At 45.2% G+C, this 21334-nt stretch overlaps 1 protein-coding gene across 1 annotated transcript in view; it reads right to left on the bottom strand.

Moving 5' to 3' along the window:
• Nucleotides 1–21334, bottom strand: part of LOC109729477 (E3 ubiquitin-protein ligase RNF213-like) — a 103804-nt gene that overhangs the window by 14792 nt on the left and 67678 nt on the right. Inside the window, exons 42-53 of the mRNA XM_075994002.1 lie at nt 17541–17641; nt 17248–17430; nt 16366–16535; nt 16170–16269; nt 13623–13734; nt 12866–13079; nt 12441–12631; nt 10772–10921; nt 9845–9934; nt 9161–9400; nt 8732–8813; nt 7891–7925 (exon numbers count right to left, since the gene is read on the bottom strand). Coding sequence (XP_075850117.1) covers nt 7891–7925; nt 8732–8813; nt 9161–9400; nt 9845–9934; nt 10772–10921; nt 12441–12631; nt 12866–13079; nt 13623–13734; nt 16170–16269; nt 16366–16535; nt 17248–17430; nt 17541–17641 — 1668 coding nt within the window. The remainder of the gene's footprint in view (nt 1–7890; nt 7926–8731; nt 8814–9160; nt 9401–9844; nt 9935–10771; nt 10922–12440; nt 12632–12865; nt 13080–13622; nt 13735–16169; nt 16270–16365; nt 16536–17247; nt 17431–17540; nt 17642–21334) is intronic.

Genomic DNA, 21334 nt, shown 5'->3' with positions numbered 1-21334 from the left:
GGCACAGGAGGAGCCACGGGGCGCCGGGGGACACTCAGAGGAATTACATCCTACAGGGGCAAATTCGGACTTTTTTATAAAAATAGCTGAGACCATTTAAGTTTTATTCCCAAACGGAGTGACACTTCATAGACAAACATATAAAATTCAATCTTCCTTTCTCGTATTTATCACTTTTTTCTATTCTGATGCCTAACCCACCCACCGGACCTTAGTGCTTCCTCATCTAGCACCAGGAATACCGTGACAGCTTCCAAACCGATGGCCTTACATCCATGGGGACTTTCTTATTTAAAAACAAAATCCATCTGTAAGATTTACTACTTCCGAAGGAAGGCTCATTTTTGAAAACCAGATAGTGTGCTATTCTGTACTGAGAATCACAGCGCGTGACAGACCAAACCAGCCTCGGATTTCAGAGCTGGGATCAGTCTTGGAAAGAATCTACTTCAGGAGTGAGAAGTAAGATGACGGACGAGAAACAACACCAGACAGAGTGTCTCTGCAGAAAAGGAAGATTCTAGCAGAATTTAGAAGAAAGAAGCAATAAGATGAGCAAACATCGGACAAGCGTCAGTAAGAGGGGTACCTGAGACCATGGGAGACTCCGCGGAAGGAGGTTGCAGAGGAGAACTGGGAGCAGAGACCTCCGGAGCAGCCTGGAGACTAGCGGCAAGGGTAGGCGAAGTGGTTAACTTGCCCCTCCCTTGCATCTCAAACTGCTGGTGGGCTCCCCAGCGGGTCTAGAGACCTGCGGACACCAGCCCAGAGACAGCCACTGCCAGCGAGCGGTAAGCCTGTAGTAGACGCGGCACCAGGCTCCTAACTCCCGCAGGGCACCTCCCTGTGCACAGAACCAAGCCGCGAGGCAGGCACCATATTGCCTCATTCTCCCCTACCCTACCCTATCTGCAGCTACCGAGAGAGACAATATAGCCACCAGCCAGAGGCATCTCCAGAGAACGGGACCTTCCCTTTTGGGGCCCTACAGCTGACTGAGGGGAACTCAAATGGTAAGCTCCCTACCCGCCAGCCCTCCCAGGTGCTGCTGGCATGATGATCCCAGGAGAACGGGGAAGACCCTGAGGCTGAGAGACACAGACCCAGCTTGGGCTCCCCGTGGGTGAATTGGGACCAGCACTCCTCTCCCTGGTGGGGATATAGTTTGAACTCTGGGGCCCAGAGGTCAGACCTGCAGACCAGATCCCGCGTACCCAGGTCTCATATTGCCCGGGGCACAGAAGGGATATACGTAAACAGCCTACTGAGGTGTGTGTGCCTTCAGGGGCAGATCAGCATCCTAGAGGGCAACCTTCCTCCCAAAGGGAGGCCGTGCACCCAGCCTAGGTGGCGTTCCTGTGCAGGGAACCTCCCAGCCAGCATCACAGCCAGGGGAGGCCCAGTGGCGTGAGGTCTGGCCTGCTGGCAGAGGCCCAGGACTAGCTTCAGAGTTGGGGAGGGTGGAAAGAAGTGAGGCCGCTCTAGACTGTGGGTCTCAGAGAGCCCCACTTCCCTTGCAGACTCTCTGACTGAGTGGGGCCATTCCAGCCCTTCCCCTGGCAGCTTTTCCCAGAGGCAGAGAACAGAACTTTGAACCCTGCTAATGGCATTGGTGATGCCTGAGGGCAGGCTTACCCAACCCAGCTTCGCCCAGACTCCTAGACCAGCCCTCATTGAGGGGGAAAAAAGGACACACCTGGAAGTCCCAGGGCCCCACCCACCACCTGAGGCACTAGAGTGCCTCTCTAGAGGAACAAGAGCTAGTTACAGGACACAAAAACAACAGCGTAGCCTCTTCCTCCAAGCAAGCAACACCTACTGACAGGGAGGACATTCTGCACACCCTTTTCACAGCACATACTGACTCATCATACAGGGAATGGTCGAATCTCACCCACATTCACCACCTACTGGCTCAGAAACTAAACAAGGTGTCTGAATACCCAAACGAAAACCTAAAGGAAAGAAGCAACAATTGATCGACATGAGAAGAAATCAGCGAAGGAACTCCAGAAATATGAAGAACCAAATGGAAACCACACCCCCAAAGAGGAGCACCAGCCCCTTAGAAACGGACACCAACCAAAATCAGGCAACCAAAGTGACAAAAGAGGAATTTCAAATGTGGATCATAAGAAAATTCAATGACCTGCAAGAACTACTCCATAACCAACACAAAGAAACCACAAAAAGCCTCCAGGACCTGAAACAAAAGTTCACTAAAGAAATCAATACAATGAAGAAAAGTTTAACCAAACTCCTAGAAATCAAGAGTCAATTCAGGGAACTACAAAATACAGTGGAAAACCTCAAGAACAGGGTAGATTAAACAGAAGAAAGAATCTCAGAGATTGAAGATAACACCTTCCAATTAAATAAATCAGTCACAGAGATAGAGCAGAGAAACAAGAGAAAAGAGCAAAGCCTACAAGAGATGTGGGATTATGTGAAGAAACCTAATGTGAGGGTCATAGGGTTACCAGAAGGGGAAGAAGAAAACACCCAAGGGTTGGACAAGCTATTTGAAGATATAATAGAGGAACATTTCCCAGGCCTTGCCAAAAATCTCGATATACAAGTTTAAGAAGCTCAGAGGACCCCTGGGAGATTCAATGCAAATACGAAGACTTCACGACATGCAGTCATCAGACTGACCAAAATATCAACTAAAGAGGCCCTTCTAAGAGCTGTAAGACAAAAGAAGCAAGTAACATACAAATGAAAGCCAATCCGAATAACACCAGACTTCTCTACTAAGACCCTACAAGCAAGGAGAGACTGGGGCCCCATTCTCACTCTCCTAAAACAAAACAATGCCCAGCCTAGAATCTTATTCCCTGCAAAACTAAGTTTTGTATATGAAGGAGAAATCAAGACATTCTCAGATAAGCAAAGACTGAGGGAATTCACCAAAATAAGACCAGCCCTTCAAGAAGTACTCAAAACAGTGTTACCCACGGATCAGCACAATCAACACTCACGAATGTAAATCTACTCAAAGCTAAAGATCAAAGCCCCGATACTACAATGGCTCAAGAGAGAAAACAAAGCAACAAAGTTCAACCCAACATAATGAACAGAAATGTGCCCCACCTATCAGTTATCTGAATAAATGTGAATGGCTTGCACTCTCCACTTGAGAGACATAGGCTGGCCAAATGGATAAAAAAAACACAAACCAAGTATCTACTGACTTCAGGAAACACATCTAACCTGCAAGGATGCAATTAGACTAAAGGTAAAGGGGTGGAGAACAATATTTCAAGCAAATGGAAGCCAAAAGAAAGCTGGTGTGGCAGTGCTGATTACAGATAACTTAGTTTTTAAATCAACAAAAGTAATAAAAGACGAAGAAGATCACCATATAATAGTGAAGGGTACAGTCCAACAAGAGGACATAACAATTCTAAATGTATATGCACCCAACCTTGGTGCACCCAGATTCATAAATCAAACTCTACTGGATCTAAACAAATGGATAAACAACACCACCATAATAGTTGGAGACTTTAACACCCCACTGACAACACAGGACAGATCCTCCAAACAGAAAATCAACAAAGAAATAAGGGACTTAAACAGAACCCTAGAACAAATGGGCCTGACTAACATTTACAGAACACTCTACCCCCAAACCACTGAATATACGTTCTTCTCATCAGCTCATGGGTCATTCTCTAAGATTGACCATATCCTAGGACACAAAGCATGTCTCAAACAATTTTAAAAAATAGAAATCATACCATGTATCTTTTCAGACCACAATGGAATAAATGTAGAAACTGATCCTAACAGAAGTCCTCATTTCTACACAAAGTCATGGAAACTAAACAACCTTCTGCTTCATAAACGAGGAAATCAAGATGGAAATCAAAAGATTCTTTGAACGCAACGACAAAGGTAACACAAGATACCCAAACCTGTGGGACACAGCTAAAGCAGTCCTGAGAGGAAAGTTTATTTCCATAAATGCCTATATCCAAAAGTCGAAAAGATCACAAATAGACAATCTAATGAATCATCTCAAAGAGCTGGAAAAAGAAGAAAAGACCAACCACAAACCCAGCAGAATAAGTGAAACCATTAAGATCAAATCAGAACTAAATGAAATTGACAACAGGGAAACTATACAGAAGATTAATAAAAAAAAAGTTGGTTCTTTGAAAAAGTAAACAAAATTGACACACCATTGGCTAGAATAACGAAAAGCAGAAAAGAAAAATCTCTAATAAGCTCCATCAGGAATAATAAAGGAGAAATTACAACTGATGCCATGGAGATACAAGATATAATTTATGAATACTACAAAAACCTCTATGCACACAAACTGGAAAATGTGGAGGAAATGGACAATTTCGTAGAAACACACAGCCTCCCTAGGCTCAACCAGGAAGAAATAGAAATCCTGAACAGACCAATATCAAGCACTGAAATTGAAACAGCAATAAAAAAACCTTACTAAAAAGAAAAGTCTTGGACCAGATGGTTTCACACTTGAATTTTACCAAACCTACAAAGAAGAACTGGTGCTGATCCTGCAGAAATTATTCCACAACGTCAAGAAGGATGGAGTTCTCCCCAACACATTTTATGAAGCGAACATAACCCTGATACCAAAACCAGGAAAGGATGCAACAAAAAAAGAAAACAACAGACCAATATCCCTTACGAATATAGATGCAAAAATTCTCAACAAAACCCTAGCCAATCGAATCCAAGTGCTTGTCAAGAAAATAATTCATCACAATCAAGTGGGCTTCATCCCAGGGATGCAGGGATGGTTCAACATATGCAAATCTATAAATGTAATTCACCATGTAAACAGAAGTAAAAACAAAGACCATATGATCCTCTCAATAGACGCAGAGAAAGCATTTGACAAATTCAACACTCTTTTATGATAAGAACGCTCAACAAAATAGGCATAGACAGGGCTTACCTGAAAATGATACAAGCCATATATGACAAACCCACAGCCAATGTCATACTGAATGGGGAAAATTTTTGAAAGCATTCCCACTTAGAACTGGAACAAGACAAGGTTGCCCACTATCTCCACTTCTGTTCAACATAGTGCTGAAAGTCCTCGCTACAGCAATCAGACAAGAGAGTGGAATTAAGGGCGTCCAAATGGAAGCAGAAGAGATAAAACTCTCACTATTTGCTGATGACATGACATTATACCTAGAAAACCCCAAGGATTCAACCATGAGACTCCTTGATCTGATAAATGAATTTGGTAAAGTCTCAGGATACAAAACCAATACACAGAAATTAGAGGCATTCATATATGCCAACAACAGTACAAATGAAAACCAAATTAAAGACTCAATTCCATTCAAAATAGCGACAAAGAAAATAAAGTACCTTGGAATATACTTAACTAAGGAGGTAAAAGACCTCTACAGGGAGAACTATGAAACACTGAAGAAGGAAATAGCAGAGGATGTAAATAAATGGAAGAATATACATACCATGCTCGTGGGTCAGCACAATTAACATTGTTAAAATGTCTATACTACCCAAAGTGACCTACAGAGTCAATCCAATCCCTATAAAAATACCATCAACATTTTTCACAGATACAGAAAAAATAATTTTATGCTTCATATAGAATCAGAGAAGACCCCGTATAGCAAAATCAATCCTAGGCAATAAAAACAAAATAGGAGGTATCAATTTACCAGACTTCAAACTATACTACAAGGCTATAGTCATTAAAACATCTTTTTACTGGCACAAGAACAGGGACATTGACCAGTGGAACAGAACAGAGAACCCAGATATAGAACCATCCTCATATAGCCAACTAATCTTCGACAAAGCAGACAAAAACATACACTGGGGAAAAGAATCCTTATTCAATAAATGGCGCTGGCAAAACTGGATAGCCACATGTAGAAGACTGAAACAAGACCCACACCTTTCACCTCTCACAAAAATCAACTCACACTGGGTAACAGACTTGAACCTTAGGTGTGAAACTATTAGAATTCTAGAGGAAAATGTTGGAAATACTCTTCTAGACATTGGCCTAGGCAAAGAATTTATGAAGAAGACCCCAAAGGCAATCCCAACAGCAACAAAAATAAACAAATGGGACCTGTTCAAATTAAAAAGCTTCTGCACAGCCAAAGAAACTGTCAAGAGAGCAAACAGACAACCCACAGAATGGGAGAAAATTTTTGTAAGCTACACATCTGATAAAGGGCTGATAACTAGAATCTATTTAGAAATCAGGAAAATCAGCAAGAAAAAATCAAACAACCCTATCAAAAAATGGGCAAAGGACATGAACGGAAACTTCTCAAAAGAAGACAGAATAATGGCCAAGAAACGTGAAAAAATGCTCAGCATCTCTAATCATCAGGGAAATGCAAATCAAAACCACAATGAGATATCACTTAACTCCAGTGAGGGTGGCCTTTCTCAAAAAGTCCCCAAACAACAAATGCTGGTATGGATACGGAGAGAGAGGAACACTCCTACACTGCTGGTGGGACTGCAAACTAGTTGAAGCTCTGTGGAAAACAATATGGAGATACCTCAAAGTGATACAAGTAGATCTACCATTTGATCCAGTAATTCCACTACTGAGCATCTACCCAAAAGATCAAAAGTCACTTTATGAAAAAGACACCTGCACTCGATTGTTTATAGCAGCACAATTCACAATTGCAAAGCTGTGGAAACAACCCAAGTGCCCATCAATTCATGAGTTGATTAATAAAATGTGGTATATGTATACCATGGAATACCACTCAGCTTTAAGAAACAATGGTGATATAGTGCCTCTTGTACATTCCTAGATACAGCTGGAACCCATTCTACTAAGTGAAGTATCTCAAGAATGGAAAAACAAGCACCACATGTCCTCACCAGCAAATTGGTGTTAACGGATCAACACCTAAGTGGACATATAGGAGTAACATTTATAGGGTGTCGGGAGAGGGGGATGAGTGTATGGGTATATACAACCACAATGAGTAAGATGTGCAACATTTGGGGGATGGACACGCTTGAAGCTCTTACTTGAGGGGGGAGGGTGCATTGGCAATATATGTAACCTTAACCTTTGTACCCCCATAATACGCAAAAATAAATAAATAAATAGAGGTCGAGATGCAAAAAAAATCTACTTTAGTCTCCTCTTTTCATGGACAAGGAAGTCAGTGAAGCTCAGACAGATACAGTGTATTTGTCAGTGTCCTCCCATGTCTCATATTTACTGTATCACACAGCGTGTGTCAGCTCAGTCGACCGCCTCTCGCTCAGCAAGTGCAGACACGCTGTGAGCAGGGCCTGGGCTAGGTGCTGGAATACAGAGATGGATACTGTACAGTTCTGTCCCTGTGGCTCGCAATCCCAACTCCCTTCTTCTTATCCCTTGGTATCCATACCGTACCTATCTCTGGGCTAGGAATCCAGCCTAGAGGCCAGGCGGCACTTTGCCATTCTGGAGGGACAAGTGTCTCTGGTCCTACACTGCAGTGGCTAAAGAAGGATTGTGGCAGCGGCAGTTCCCATCAGTAGCAGTTGTGTCTCCCAGGGGAGGGGCAATACCCGGAGACGTTTCCGGCTGTCACCCCGCGAGAGAGGAGAGGAAGTGCTCCTGGCATCCAGTGAGCTGAGGTCAGGGACGCTGCTGGACACCCTACAACGCACAGGACAGGCCCACGGGAGAGAAGCACGTCCACAGTGCTGAGGTTAGAAGCCCTGGTTGGTCAGCTCAGACGCTCCATGGGGACACCCTGAATGCTCCAAAGTGACCCTGTGCTCTAGACAGCCACGACCCACGCTCTCCTCCTCCTCTGTCTGCCGCCTCTCTCCTGAGACCCAGAGCAATGCACGTGTTGCCCCCCAAACCCCATGTTAAATACCAAGACTCACCTCTCCCACAGAGCAGGGATGGCCGTTGGGACAAGCTGGTAAAAGAACAACAGGACACTCGTCAGCTAATGAGGTTCCGGCGCGTAACCTACGCTGCAGAGGGAAAGCTAACTTCCTACTCTCTGGCCCTGACCACAGCATGACGTTTAGTGGCCGTCCGGAGTGCCTTCCCGGAAATCTCAAGCTGCTTTGTTAGTTCAGTTGTTTGACACATGCCTGGAGCTCAGTAATCATTGCTGGAGAAAAGCGTCTGAGTTGAGTTTTACAGAGCAGAGAGAAATTAGATTACAGGCTTGTGCCGGGGGTTACTTTTGGAGGCAAGGTAGACAGTATTTTATACCCTTCTGTTCCCTTTGATTTTCTTTCTGGTGCCACGAGCTTATTTTATTATAACAACTTTAAAAACTGGTTTAAAAAGATTATTTACTGAAGGCAACAGCAAAATTTACATAAAGCCATGAATGATATCATTTTGTCTCCCATTTCTATACTTCAAAAGAGCTACTTTTGGGAGGGAAACTTTGCTGTATTGTGACTGGCCTTTGAGTGAGCCCTGACGTGGTCTCCAGTCCCCCCTTTCCTCAAATGCCACATTCCAGGGAACGGATGTGCACCCCAAAAGGTCCTGTCCATCCCACTGAAAAGTGAAGGGATTTGGATCGTCTGGCCAGCAGGGTGCCATTCACACTCTGCAGCCGCCCACAGGCAGGAAAGGCAGGTGGCTTCGGACCTTTCGGTGTAAGCCACGTGGATCCCGAGTCTAACCCGATGCCTCACGTGGCAGTCGGGCGTGCCGCGAAGCGGAGAGGAGCGCGATTCCGCCCCAGACGCCAGCACTTACTGTACCAACGGACTCCTTCCAGACCCTTCCAGGTCCTAGCTTGAGCCAGCAAGTCCTCAGGCATTGTCGGAAGAAAGGCATTCTGAAAGAGCAAAGAGGCAGAGCCGGCTCTGGGTGAGTGAGCTCACTGCTGGGCTACGATTGTCCAGCAAGAGGCCCAGGCTAAGAGAGGGAACTTTTTGTTTGCTTTCTTCCTGACCTCAAAAGCTGTCTGTGACGAAAATATAACTCTTCTCTGTGAAACTACAGAGGGCAAGGTGAGTTTTTCACTACTGTTGTGGGCTAACGGATCAGGTGAGATAGAGGCAGGTGCAGAACGTCAGAGCTAAAGAGGTTCCCATTTCCCAGGGCCACAGGCTGGGTCTCGACAGTGACGAACCGCTGGAAGTGTTTGCTGGGAAGGCCGATGCAATCCCAGCCCAGTCTTACCACCATGGTGGCTGGGGAGAAAGCCAAGTTCTTTAGCGGCTCCAAGACTCGGTTTTGTCCACACAGGAGGATGGCTGCAGCATGAATGGCCATTTCTGTCACTGTTCCTTCAAGGCCGTTGTCACTGGGGCTCATCCTCAGCAACGGCAGAGTGTTCTCCACAAGGGATGTCGCAAAACATCTGACAGCGGGAGAGAAGACCTTGCACTCTTTGATGAACTTGTTCACAGCCTTGCGTTGCTAACGGGAAAAGGATATTTTTAAGATATAGCAAAGAAGAATATGTGGATTCAAAGGTTTGCTCTAGGCATACATTTTTATACCAAATACACATCAAATATCAAGGTAAATATGGATAAATTACCACCACGTGAGGGGAAATTCTTTACAGAAGAGAATTTGCATATATGAATACAGCAACCCCATACCTAAGCATTAATTTTTATTTTCTATTTTGGTAAACATTATCTTACATTCTTATGTATCTTTGTGTTATTTTTCATTGTAATTCTATAACCTTTGTGTTAAACAGAAAACAGTTCCTCTGCATAACAAGGTTGAAAACCTCCATCCTAGATAAAAAATTCTGGGCATGATTTTTGCTCATGACTTTTATTCTGTTCCAAAAGTCCCTCCACATAAATAAGGAGACTGTGGACACAAGCCCAGAATACGGGTACTCACCTCCCGCTTAGGATGGAGGTTCATGTTACTGGATCTGAAAAGTGCCAACAGTAAGTGGACTGCCTGTTGGGCTTTGGGTTCCCTGCAGGCCTGCAAAAGCAAGGACATCCAGTGAGAATGTAGCAGTTATACAGCTCTGTCTGAGGGCCTGGGGCCTGGGTAGGTTCCATGTGAATATGGCACGTACATCAGCCTTCAGCCCACCAAGGGGCCGGGGAGCCCTTCCCAGGCCCAGACACCTGGGATCATGCCACCCGTGGGTTGCCTTCTGGTCAGCCACTCTCAGGCCACAAGGTTTATAAATATTCTCATCGCTTCTCGGCCTTTTGGCTAAGATCAAGTATAAAATATTCTCTGAGTAAACTCGATGCATATTTATCAGACAGCTTATGACAGAAGTAACAGAAATCACCATCTATTCTTCTTCTGACTACTTCACTGATCTTACAAGTTTTCCTGTACAGGGATGGGTTTTCTGTTTCCTCTTTGCCTGGCACAATGCCAAGGTAAACAAGGATTCAAATCCAGACCAATTTAAAGGTGCAATTCTAAACACACACACAAGCATAGGTGTGAATATACAAAGAGATGTGAATTTTGCTAGGTACGTCAGCATCTTTTGTATGAGAGAAATCCTGGAGGACATGATTCTTAAACAGGATCTCAAAGGAAGTGGTGGACATTAAGCGGAAAGGAGCTGATGGCCTTGGCAGGTCAGCAGGTTACAGCAAATCTGTCTACCTCAACCACTGCTGCTGTCCTGTTCCAGCCACTGGCACACTCACTGGCCAGGTGCACCACAGAAGCCATGGGCACGTGACTTCTGATACAGTGTGTCGCTCAATTAGGCCACTTCAGTGGCCAAAACCCGGCATCACCTGACAGGAACCAGAGAAGACACAGCCCCTGAGGGGGGCCATTTTGTACCAGAGAGAAGCCGTGGGCCCGTCCTATCTTCATGGCAGTAACAATACTCAGGGGCTTGCACTTGAGGACAGCTTTGGCCGTGGCATCACGAAGAGCCTTGTACTCATCACCGTACACCAGGTATCGGTCTATCCGGCCGGGGTGGTCCTTCTGCAGCACCAGGAAGACAGGGGTTAAACAGAGCGTGGACTGCAGGGGGAATGTTTTTCATAGAAGCCAGTCAATAGGTAGAGGATCCAGGGAATCATCAGAGGTTCAAAGGCGGCTGAGCCCGGATTCCCCAGTCCTGGGCAAGAGGTGACATCCCTTGCTGTCTTTGGAAAGAAGGTCCACCTTGGTAGATGAAGGGGTGTAAGTGCATGACCAGCCTGGAGAGGGCGCAGTGCTGACCTGGGCGCTGCCTTCACTCCTCAAAGAGCAGCACCAAAGGCAGGATGACTTAAACTAGGTCAACTCTAGCCAGGCATGGTGGCTCATGCCTGTAATCCTAGCACTCTGGGAGGCCGAGGCGGGTGGATTGCTCAAGGCCAGGAGTTTGAAACCAGCCTGAGCAAGAGCGAGACCCCATCTCTACTATAAATAAAAAAAGAAATTAATTGGCCAATTACTATATATAGAAAAAATTAGCTGGGCATGGTGGCACATGCCTGTAGTCCCAGCTACTCGGGAGGCTGAGGCAGTAGGATTGCTTGAGCCCAGGAGTTTGAGGTTGCAGTGAGCTAGGCTGATGCCATGGCACTCTACCCGGGCAACAGAGTGAGACTGCTGATAAAAACGAGGCCGGGCGCGGTGGCTCACGCCTGTAATCCTAGCTCTCTGGGAGGCCGAGGTGGGTGGATTGCTCAAGGTCAGGAGTTCAAAACCAGCCTGAGCAAGAGCGAGACCCCGTCTCTACTATAAATAGAAAGAAATTAATTGGCCAACTGATATGTATATATAAAAAAAAAAATTAGCCGGGCATGGTGGCGCATGCCTGTAGTCCCAGCTACTCGGGAGGCTGAGGCAGAAGGATCGCTGGAGCCCAGGAGTGTGAGGTTGCTGTGAGCTAGGCTGACGCCACGGCACTCACTCTAGCCTGGACAACAAAGCGAGACTCTGTCTCAAAAAAATAAATAAATAAATAAATAAAAAAATAAAAACTAGGTCAACTCTAAACCCCAGCTAGTACTTAAAAAAAAAAAAAGTTTTTAATACTATTTTTGAAACCCCAGGACAATAAGATTTGTTAATTTCTGAGCACCTGGATAGGATCCCTGAGAGCTGAACTCACTATAATTCTTCCATCCTCAGTTCTCATTCTCAACCTTTCCTTCCTCCTGAGGCAAAAAGGACATATCTGCAGGCTGAATCCCTTTGACTTTGCTCAAAGTAAAGTCTTTCACTTTCTGTGTGTTGAATTTGATTAGAAGTGATGTCTAAACAAGCTCTGCAGTTGGATGGCCAACCAGAGACCTGCAAGTGCATGCACACTTGTCTCCCTGTCCTAGGCGGGTGTTCTAAGCATACTCACAAGCTGGGTCACGTTAGCTAGAACAGAGACAAAGGACCACGCAGACACGTATGTGCCCCATCCTGGCCCCCGGGGAGGGTAAGTGGGGGTGGAATGCGGGAGCTGCACCAGCCCCCGGTGGAAGTGCTGCGGGGGGGGGCACTGACTGCCAGCTCTCACCTGCTGCTCGATGACACCCTTGGGAAAGACCCACTGGCACGGGTGGCCCGGCTTGGAGAGGCCCTGCACGAACTCCATGCCCCACTGGCTGGCCAGCTTCCTCACCAGGTACACCCGGTACCAGTCGTTCTCCACGCGGGTGCAGAAGCGCTCAACTTGCCACAGGTAGCTTCGCTTCTCCTCCGCCGTCTCTGCGGGTCCGGGGAGAAGAGGGGTGAGCAACGCGTGACCCACTGACTCGGGATATTTATCACAGGTCACGAAGCTAGTCTAGGGGCATGGGGCCGCCTCTTTAGGGAGTCACAGTAAAACGCACCCAGGAGAGAGAGGAGGTAGTAAGGACCAGCATTATCCTAAGAACCAGTTTCCCATTCTTCCGCAACTTCTAAATAATGGGTCTTTAAGCTCAAAGTAAGAAGACTTGCCCGAGCCTCCCTGCAGCTCCGCGAGGAAGTCGGAAGCCCTGTCGAGGCAGAGGCGGACGGTGGCGATCTCTTGCAGGTATTCGACCGAAGCCTCGCGGGCAGCCTCTTGGTCACGGCTTGCCTGGGGATACGTCTCAAGGAAGTGCCTTTGCTCTCGTAGGTTCTTTAGTTCATCCTTTCTGGAGCAAGCACTGGTCTTCTCGTGCACTGAATCCTAAGGAGCAAGAAGAAAAGGATACAAATCTTTTTAATATATAAGTCCCCAACCTTCTGGAATTGCCACAGTGTGACTCTATGGAGAATAATGGGAGAATTAATAGTATTGTTCTAAGTTTCAGTGTAAATGTTTTGAATTCTGGAAAGTGAACATTCTTTTCTATCTTTGGGGCAAGAAGGAGAGGAAAAGCAAACCTATGAGAAAACAATTTCATATCATCTAATTTCATTATTATACATTATAAAAACTTTTGGATATTAAAATAGGAGGAAAATAAAAAGTACTCATAGGTCACCATCCGGCGTGAGCACTGTCGGATTTGGTGCTGTGTTCCTCTAGCACATGAGTGCCAATGCATACAGTTGCTGAGGACAGGAACAATGTCTTTGGAACCTGTCTGTTTTTCAGTGTGGAACATGGCACCTGATAATTTTACTGACTAAAATTATAGTCTGTAAATTTTCGAAAATACTTTTTCATTGCATTAAACCATGTGGTTCAGATGGTTTGCAGAAGAAATGCAGGGAAGTGAGAGCGTACCTCCAGGCAGTTGATAAAGAGCATGTACAGCTCAGTTTTGTCTTCAGTTATGAGAGCTTTAGTTTTCAACAGGGACAAGTAGTCCTGAATGTAATCTTTTACGTCATGGAAGCTGTGGAAACAGAAATATTCTTCATGGTTATTTCACATCTGGAGACCCATCTTACTCCCCAAAAAGGCTTCTGTCAGTCACCTGTCCGTCCATTTCTCTGTGTGTGTCTGTGTGTATAAACATACATATGGATATACAGTTTACATCATGATTTTATGGAACACATTCTAACACAAGATTGGAAGAATATAAAATTCCATAGTTTAGACCAGCTGTTCTCAAACTTTATGGTTTCAGCACCTATTTAAAGTCTTAAAAATTATTGAGACCCCCAAAGAACTTTTCCTTATCTGATTTATAGCTAACAATATTTATGATATTAAAAATTTAAACATTTTTACAAAGCTGAGCATCCTCTTAAAAAAAAAAAATTAAACATTTTGAAAATAATAGCTCATTTAAATAGCAATAATCCATTATATGTTAAATAACATTTAAAATAATACACTATTTTCCAAGATTTGAAAATCAACTAGTGAGAAGAGTGGGTTTGTTTTACATCTCTGCAAATCTCTTTAATGCCTGGCTGAACAGAAGTCAGGTGACTTATTATATATATCTGCTTCTGCTTCTGATCAGTTGTGCTCTATGGAGTATATAAAGAAACTCGGGCCTCACACTTTATATAGTTGGAAAAGGGAGAAATGTTTTAATAGTTTTTGCAGGTAGTGGTGGATATTCTTCTTTGATACTATACCACAGCTTGACAAATTATCATTTCTATAGGTTAGTTGTAATGTGGAACGGGAAACCGTATCGATGCACTTTCCATAGTCAGTTACAATAAAATCCACGGGTATCCCTTGCACTATTTTTAAATGGGTTATTTTTTCACTCACACATGACTTTGTGACATTAGGCATTGGCCATTTGGAAAATATTGGTTCACTGAGCTGTATAGATCTTGCAAAAGTTGATATATTTACTCTATATTAATCTACATTCATTCATATCACCACATATTGCCTCCAAAAGGCCTTAAGTATTAGAAAGCTAACAAGCTCATGGTGGAGAATACAAGTTTTCCAAAATGTTAATTTTTGCTCAAATGTTGAATCTTATCATTAGCAACAAACACTCTCCATTGCTTTGATGTGACAGGCTCACTTTGCTTGTTTCCCCGACAGGGCCTGCCAGATGCCCAGGTCTGAACAACTGCAGCTGTCACTCATTCCTGGGAGGCAAGCGGCATTCCATGAGAAAGCGGCCCGTCCGTACAAGACTGCTGTGAGTGATTCTCTTTGAGATGACCTTTGCACTTTGGTATACAGCTAGAGTGTACTGTATGCACTGCCCATTTCCACAAAATATTTAAAAAGTCCATCCTCCGGGGCTGAGAGTCAGTAAAATTAATAAGTGAAACTTGCATTTTAAAAACCTACATTTGCATGGTAGTAAAGCAAACAATGGCTGCTACTACAGCTTTCTTCATGCGAAGATGCCAGTCCTACCTGCTACTGCTTTTGTAGCATCAGTGCAAATTCCAACACGTTGTGAAGGCAGATTTGTCTTTGTATTATGTTGAAAATAGCTTTGACCTCAGGGACCTCCCACACACCCATGGATCCACACCGACACTTTCAGAACCGTAATGCTAGATCAACATAAGGACCACAGTTGGCAATATTCTCACATGTTGTCAACATCCTTTCTAACCAAGGAAATATGCTGATAGAGCCCATGTTCAGGAGAACATAAACTTAGAGGACACCTAGGACGTTGAGGGTGAGAGAGATTCTAAGTTACCATCCTAAAAAATCACAAAACTGTGTAGCTATGAACCAGGACTCAGAACTCACAAGTTCTGCTTGATTCGCAACACCATGGTCCCTTCCCAGCATTCTGTTTTCTTCTTGCTAAGTATGTGCTGTGGGTGGACCAAACTCCTGTGCCTATGTGTGAAAGTGTCGAAACACACAACCAAGACAGACAAGCCAGGTCATCCCTCACTGAAAACCTTCCCGTGATCATGAACTAGCTACTAGTCATGAGAAGAACATTTGGTAACAAAAAGAAAGCCATGATAATGAAAAAAACGGGCCAGGTATGGTGGCTCAGACCTGTAATCCTAGTACTCTGGGAGGCCGAGTTGGGCAGATCGTTTGATCTCAGGAAATCGAGACTAGTCTGAGCAGAAGTGAGACCCTGTCTCTACTAAAAAATAGAAAAAATTAACTGGACAACAACCAAAATATATATATATGTAAAGCTAGCCAGGCATGGTGGCTCATGTCTGTAGTCCCAGCTACTCGGGAGGCTATGGCATGAGGATTGCTTGAGCCCAGGAGTTTGAGGTTGCTGTGAGCTAGGCTGATGCCATGGCACTCTAGCCCGGGCAACAGAGTGAGACTCTGTCTCAAAAAAAAAGAAGAAAAGAAAAAACAAAGTCAAGGCTTTCTAGAAGCACATCTCAAAGGTAAGGTAGTTGCTCTTACCTGTACTTCAAAAGCAGTTTCAGTACCACCGAGCGGATGACCGGAGTCTTGTCGACAACATCGTTAAACGGAGAGAGGGATTTTGTGTGTTCACGGTGTCCTTAAACCGGAAAGAGAAAGGTAGCTCACTGCATCTGACATATAAGAGTGAGATGAAGAACTGAATTTTTAGGTTTACAGGAAAAAAGCAACTTACCTTGGGGAGTGTCCTTTAAGAGTTCCTTGTGTACAAAGAGTAGCGACAGCAGGCTGTCAATCACTTCCTTCTGAGGCGGGGTGTTGTCTTTGAAGCACACGGTGGAGACCAGGTCTACAAAGAAACTGTTGCACATCTGCCGGAACTGGGCATGTTTTTCAATGGCTCTCCTTGGAAACAGTTGAAAAACACAGTCAAAAACCTTGTAAAATGTGTTCCCAAATCCCTCCATACAGAATGAAGTGGGATTATGGACAGCATTTCATTTTGAAAGATTCAAGTCACTCCTTACATTGCTTAGAGCTGGTCTTCAAAACTGAAAAAACAGTATTTAGACTCATCTCTTTCCGGAAACGCTTCCATCACTGGGCCAGCTAATAGCCTCCAGTGTCTCAAAGTATGTCAAAGAGCCCACCCGCCAGGCAAGCCTGGTGCTCACGTGCAGGGCCACAGAAGGGAGGGAAGGGGAAGGAAAACCAACTACTTCCAGAGCAGGCCTGAGGCCTGCTGAGCCCAGAGAGCTTCAGCTCCTTTTATTTTCCTCTGCAAAGCTAAACAAGAGCCGGTTTTACCCTCAGGTCAGTGAGCATAAGTGACATTTGCACAATGACGAGGACAGACCAGTTGCATCTAAATTCCTTGAGCCTCTAGTGAGGGCTTTAATACTTTCTGATTTATTTGCTCTAAATTTGCTGTTTCCCAAGTCTATACGTGCATATCCTGGAGAGAGGATAATTCTGAGACAGTGGATGTTTACGAAGGTACATTAGTGGTGGTCTCTCTTAGGATAATTCCCTGAAGTCGGGTTTTCTACCAAATGAAGGTTAATAGAGTTTATAATTTTGAATACTGGGGGGGGAAAAAGGAGAAAGGGTGTTTCACCTGTGTACGTGGGAAACGGTTGGAGAGAAGGTGCCTGGCAAGGCAGTTAAACAGTAGGGGCACATCATCTGTGCGGGGACAAGCCAGGTTTTGATGCAGCGCAGGCAGTACACGTGGTCACAGGGCAGACAGACAGGATCCTGTGCGTCTCCCAGGCAGATGGGGCACGGCTGAATCCCACCCCTAGAACCAAGAAGGGGGTTGGTTCTGAAGCAGAGAAGCTGGCCAGCAGAAGCTAAAACACCGAAGGTTCAGAAGTCGCTCCTTCATGGATCCCAAGCCAAAGGTCTCACCTGGTGAGGGTCCTGCTGGCTCTGTCCTTACATTCACAGAGGACTTTCATCACAGCCACAAAAGGCCTGTGGGTCTTGATGTCAGAGTTCTCCTGAAGACACTGCAGGAAGGTGAGATGAGAAGTCAGCAACAGTGGGGACGGCGGGGCCCGGCCTGACAGGCGCGCCTCCCGAGGCGACGGGGGTACAGTGCAGCACCCACTGCACCAGCTGGCTGGGCTGTGCAGTTGGGGGACAGCACAAGGCCTCGGGGTTCTCTGTTCACAGTTTCCTCAGCTCAGGACGCCCTTTGTGATTATGCTGCTTTGAGGGAGAAGAAATATATTCCCAACTGCTGATCTTCCCCTTTCTCTCTTTCTCTTTTAAGGTCTATCTTCCTCTTGCTATTATGAGATTTCAAACCTCAAATAATAAAATGCAATTTACCCTCTGCGTTCCCCCACCAAGCTTTGGGAAATCTCAGCATTTTAGGGATATTTGATTTAGATCACTTTTTAAAGAGAGAAAACATTACAAGTACAGTTGGAACTCCATGTCCCTCTCTGATCACATGTCCCTCTCTCCCCTCCCCAGAGATAGCCGTATCCCTAAATTTCTGCTCTTAGGACATCTGTATGCACATAAACACTATGTTATTGTTTCAAATGTTTTAAAACTTTGTATCAATGATGTCACACCTTACATAGGCTTCTGCAGCTTACACTTTGCACTAACACATGGAGGTCTAGATCATTCTCACTACGTGCTATGTGGTATCCATTGATGAATGTACCAGTTACGTGTTTTCCGGTTAATGGAGATTTAGATGTTTTGCAATTTTTCATAATTCACAACATTCCTGTATTCAACATTCTTACTTGTGTCTGCTAGAGTACAAGTGAGAAATTTCTCCATTATAGTTACAAATGGGGTCGGGCACAGTAGCTCATGCCTATAATCCCAGCACTCTGGGAGGCTGAGATGAGAGGATAGCTTGGGGTCAGGCGTTCAATACCAGCCTGAGCAAGAGTGGGACCCCATCTCTACCACAAATAGAAAATGATAGCTGGGCATGGTGGTAGCCACCTACAGTCCCAGCTACTTGGGAGGCTGAGGCAGGAGGATGCTTGAGTCCAGGAGTTTGAGGCTATAGTGAGCTAGGCTGATGCCACTGCACTCTACCTGGGATGATGGAGTATGACTGTGTCTCAAAAAGAAAGAGAAAAAAGAAATGGAAGCCCTGGTTTCTAGGAAACGCACATCTTCAGGGATACACGATTAGTGAGTTTAACAGCTACGTGTATGGAATTTTGTGGTTAGGCATGATATTTGTGTAGATGTAATGATATATGTAAACCCTTGGGCATTACAACCTTAAGGAGAGTTCCCTTCTACTCCTAGTTTGCCAAGAGCCTTTTTCCCTCAAATCATAAATATTATCAAATGTTTTTTCTCCATGTTTTGAAATGATCATTTAGAGTTTACCTTTTAATTTATGTAACTGATGACATTTACAGATTTTCTGATTTTGAGCCCTCCTTGAATTCCCAGGATTAATATTACTGGGAAATGACATGTGTGTTTTTAATACCCTGATAAATGTGATTTGTTAATCAAAAAGCCAGTTCACAAATGGGCAAAGGACTTGAATAGACGTTTCTCCAAAGAGATATTCAGAGGCCCAAAAAGCATGTGAAAAGATGCTCAGTATCACTAGTCATTGGAGAAATGCACATTAAAACCAAATGAGATACCACTTCACACCAATCAACATGGCCATTATCAAAAAAAGGGAAAATAACAGGTGTTGGCCAGGATATGGGGAAATCTGAACCTTGGTGCATTGCTGGTGGGAATGTAAAATGGCACAGCCACTGTGGAAAAGAACATGGTAATTCTTCAAAAATTTAAACATAGAATTATATAATCCAGAAATTCTACTTCTAGGTATATATCCAAAAGAATTAAAAGTAGGGACCCAAACAGATACTTGTACACCCATGTTCACAGCAGCATTGTTTACGGTGGTCAAAAGGTGGACAGAAGCTAAATGTCCTTCGGCAGATGAATGGATAAACAAAAGGGGCCTATCCATACAGTGGAATATTATGCACCTTAAAAAGGAAGGAAATTCTGACACATGCTACAACACGGATGATCCTTGAAAACCTCACGCTAAGTGAAATAAGTCGGACACAAAAGGACAAGACCGTATGATTCCACTTAATGTGGGTCTCTGAATAGTCCGGTTCACAGAGACAGAAAGCTGAAGGTGGCTGCCAGGGGCTGGGGGCGTGGGGATGGGAAATCAGTGTTTAATGGAGAGAGGGTTTCGATTTGGGAAGATGAGGTAGTGCTCGAGATGGACAGGGTGGTGACGATTGCACAACAATGTGAATGTAGTAATGTCACTGAATCATACGCTTAAAAACGGTTAGAATGGTAAATTTTATGTGTATTTTACCGAAATTAAAAAAAATATGGTCTGGGCGTGGTGGCTCACACCTGTAATCCTAGCACTCTGGGAGGCAGAGGCAGGCAGATTGCTCGAGGTCAGGAGTTCGAAACCAGCCTGAGCAAGAGCGAGACCCCGTCTCTACTATAAATAGAAAGAAATTAATTGACCAACTAAAAAATATATATATACAAAAAATTAGCAGGGCATGGTGGCGAGTGCCTGTAGTCCCAGCTACTCGGGAGGCTGAGGCAGTAGGATCACTGAGCCCCGGAGATTGAGGTTGCTGTGAGCCAGGCTGACGCCACGGCACTCACTCTAGCCTGGGCAACAAAGCGAGACTCTGTCTCAAAAAAAAAAAAAAAAATATATATATATATATATATATATATATATGTCAGTGGCCTAGTTGGGAGGAAGATGGCAAGGGTGGGGATATGACAGACTGCAAAGCTGATGGTGCCTTTACGATCTGCAGCAGAACTTCTGGAAAGACTGTCACCAGGAACACGGTGAGAGGCAGAGCATGCACAGTGCGCATGTCCTGGGCTGTTCTCTTAAAGAGAATGGGCGTGCCTTCCGCTTCCCCTTCCTTCTGTCCCGTGGGCTGTGCCACCAGGAACAGCCTTCCGAGACCCCAGGATCGAGGCTGCACATTAGGGAAGGCGAAGGGACGAGACAGGAGTGCGGGTGCCTGACTCTGGGGAGCTGGTCCCTTAGCCGGGGCTGCTTGTGCCCGTCCTGCTCTATGAGCGAGACATAAGCGGAGGCTGCATTTAAGCTGTGGACGTTTGGCCATGTCCGAGGAGACAGCACCTAGCTTCCAAGCCAGCGTTCCTCAGTGTGCCCTCCTGCACCCGCAGGCTGGACGGCTAACGCTGCCCTGCTCAGACGGCCTGACGGCAAGACCTCTGGACGTGGCCCTGTGCAGCCCACGGGGTGAGACAGGCAGAGGCCGTGTTCTGCTGAGTAGCCATCGTTGCATGATCACAGAGATGGCTTTTTCTGCAGGGGTGCTGTCCTGTGCTGTCACTAGCTTTATAAAGGGTGTTAAGGGGCAGAGGCGTGGTGGCTTCCAATTGTCTGGGTCCCATCAACAGTACTCTGCTTCGAAATCCCAATCCCTATGGCATTCTGCGTCTTGTCTCCCTGCCGTGGCAATGGTGACAAGCGGCTCCCCGAGAGGGCCCGGTGGTGTCTGCTCTGGGGTCACCCCCGAGGCCCCGTAATTCCTCACAGAGTCTTCACAAGCTTGCTGCCTGCCTGAGTCCCTGTGTGCATGCGATTCCCACAGTGGTTTCTCCTTATGCGACAGAACCCTAAATGGTATGCCCCAACTTAGCAATCAGGACAAGGTAAA

This window comes from Microcebus murinus, chromosome 18 (genome assembly GCF_040939455.1).
Source record: "Microcebus murinus isolate Inina chromosome 18, M.murinus_Inina_mat1.0, whole genome shotgun sequence".
Classification (NCBI taxonomy): domain Eukaryota; kingdom Metazoa; phylum Chordata; class Mammalia; order Primates; family Cheirogaleidae; genus Microcebus; species Microcebus murinus.
This window is presented reverse-complemented; position numbering and strand designations above follow the sequence as displayed.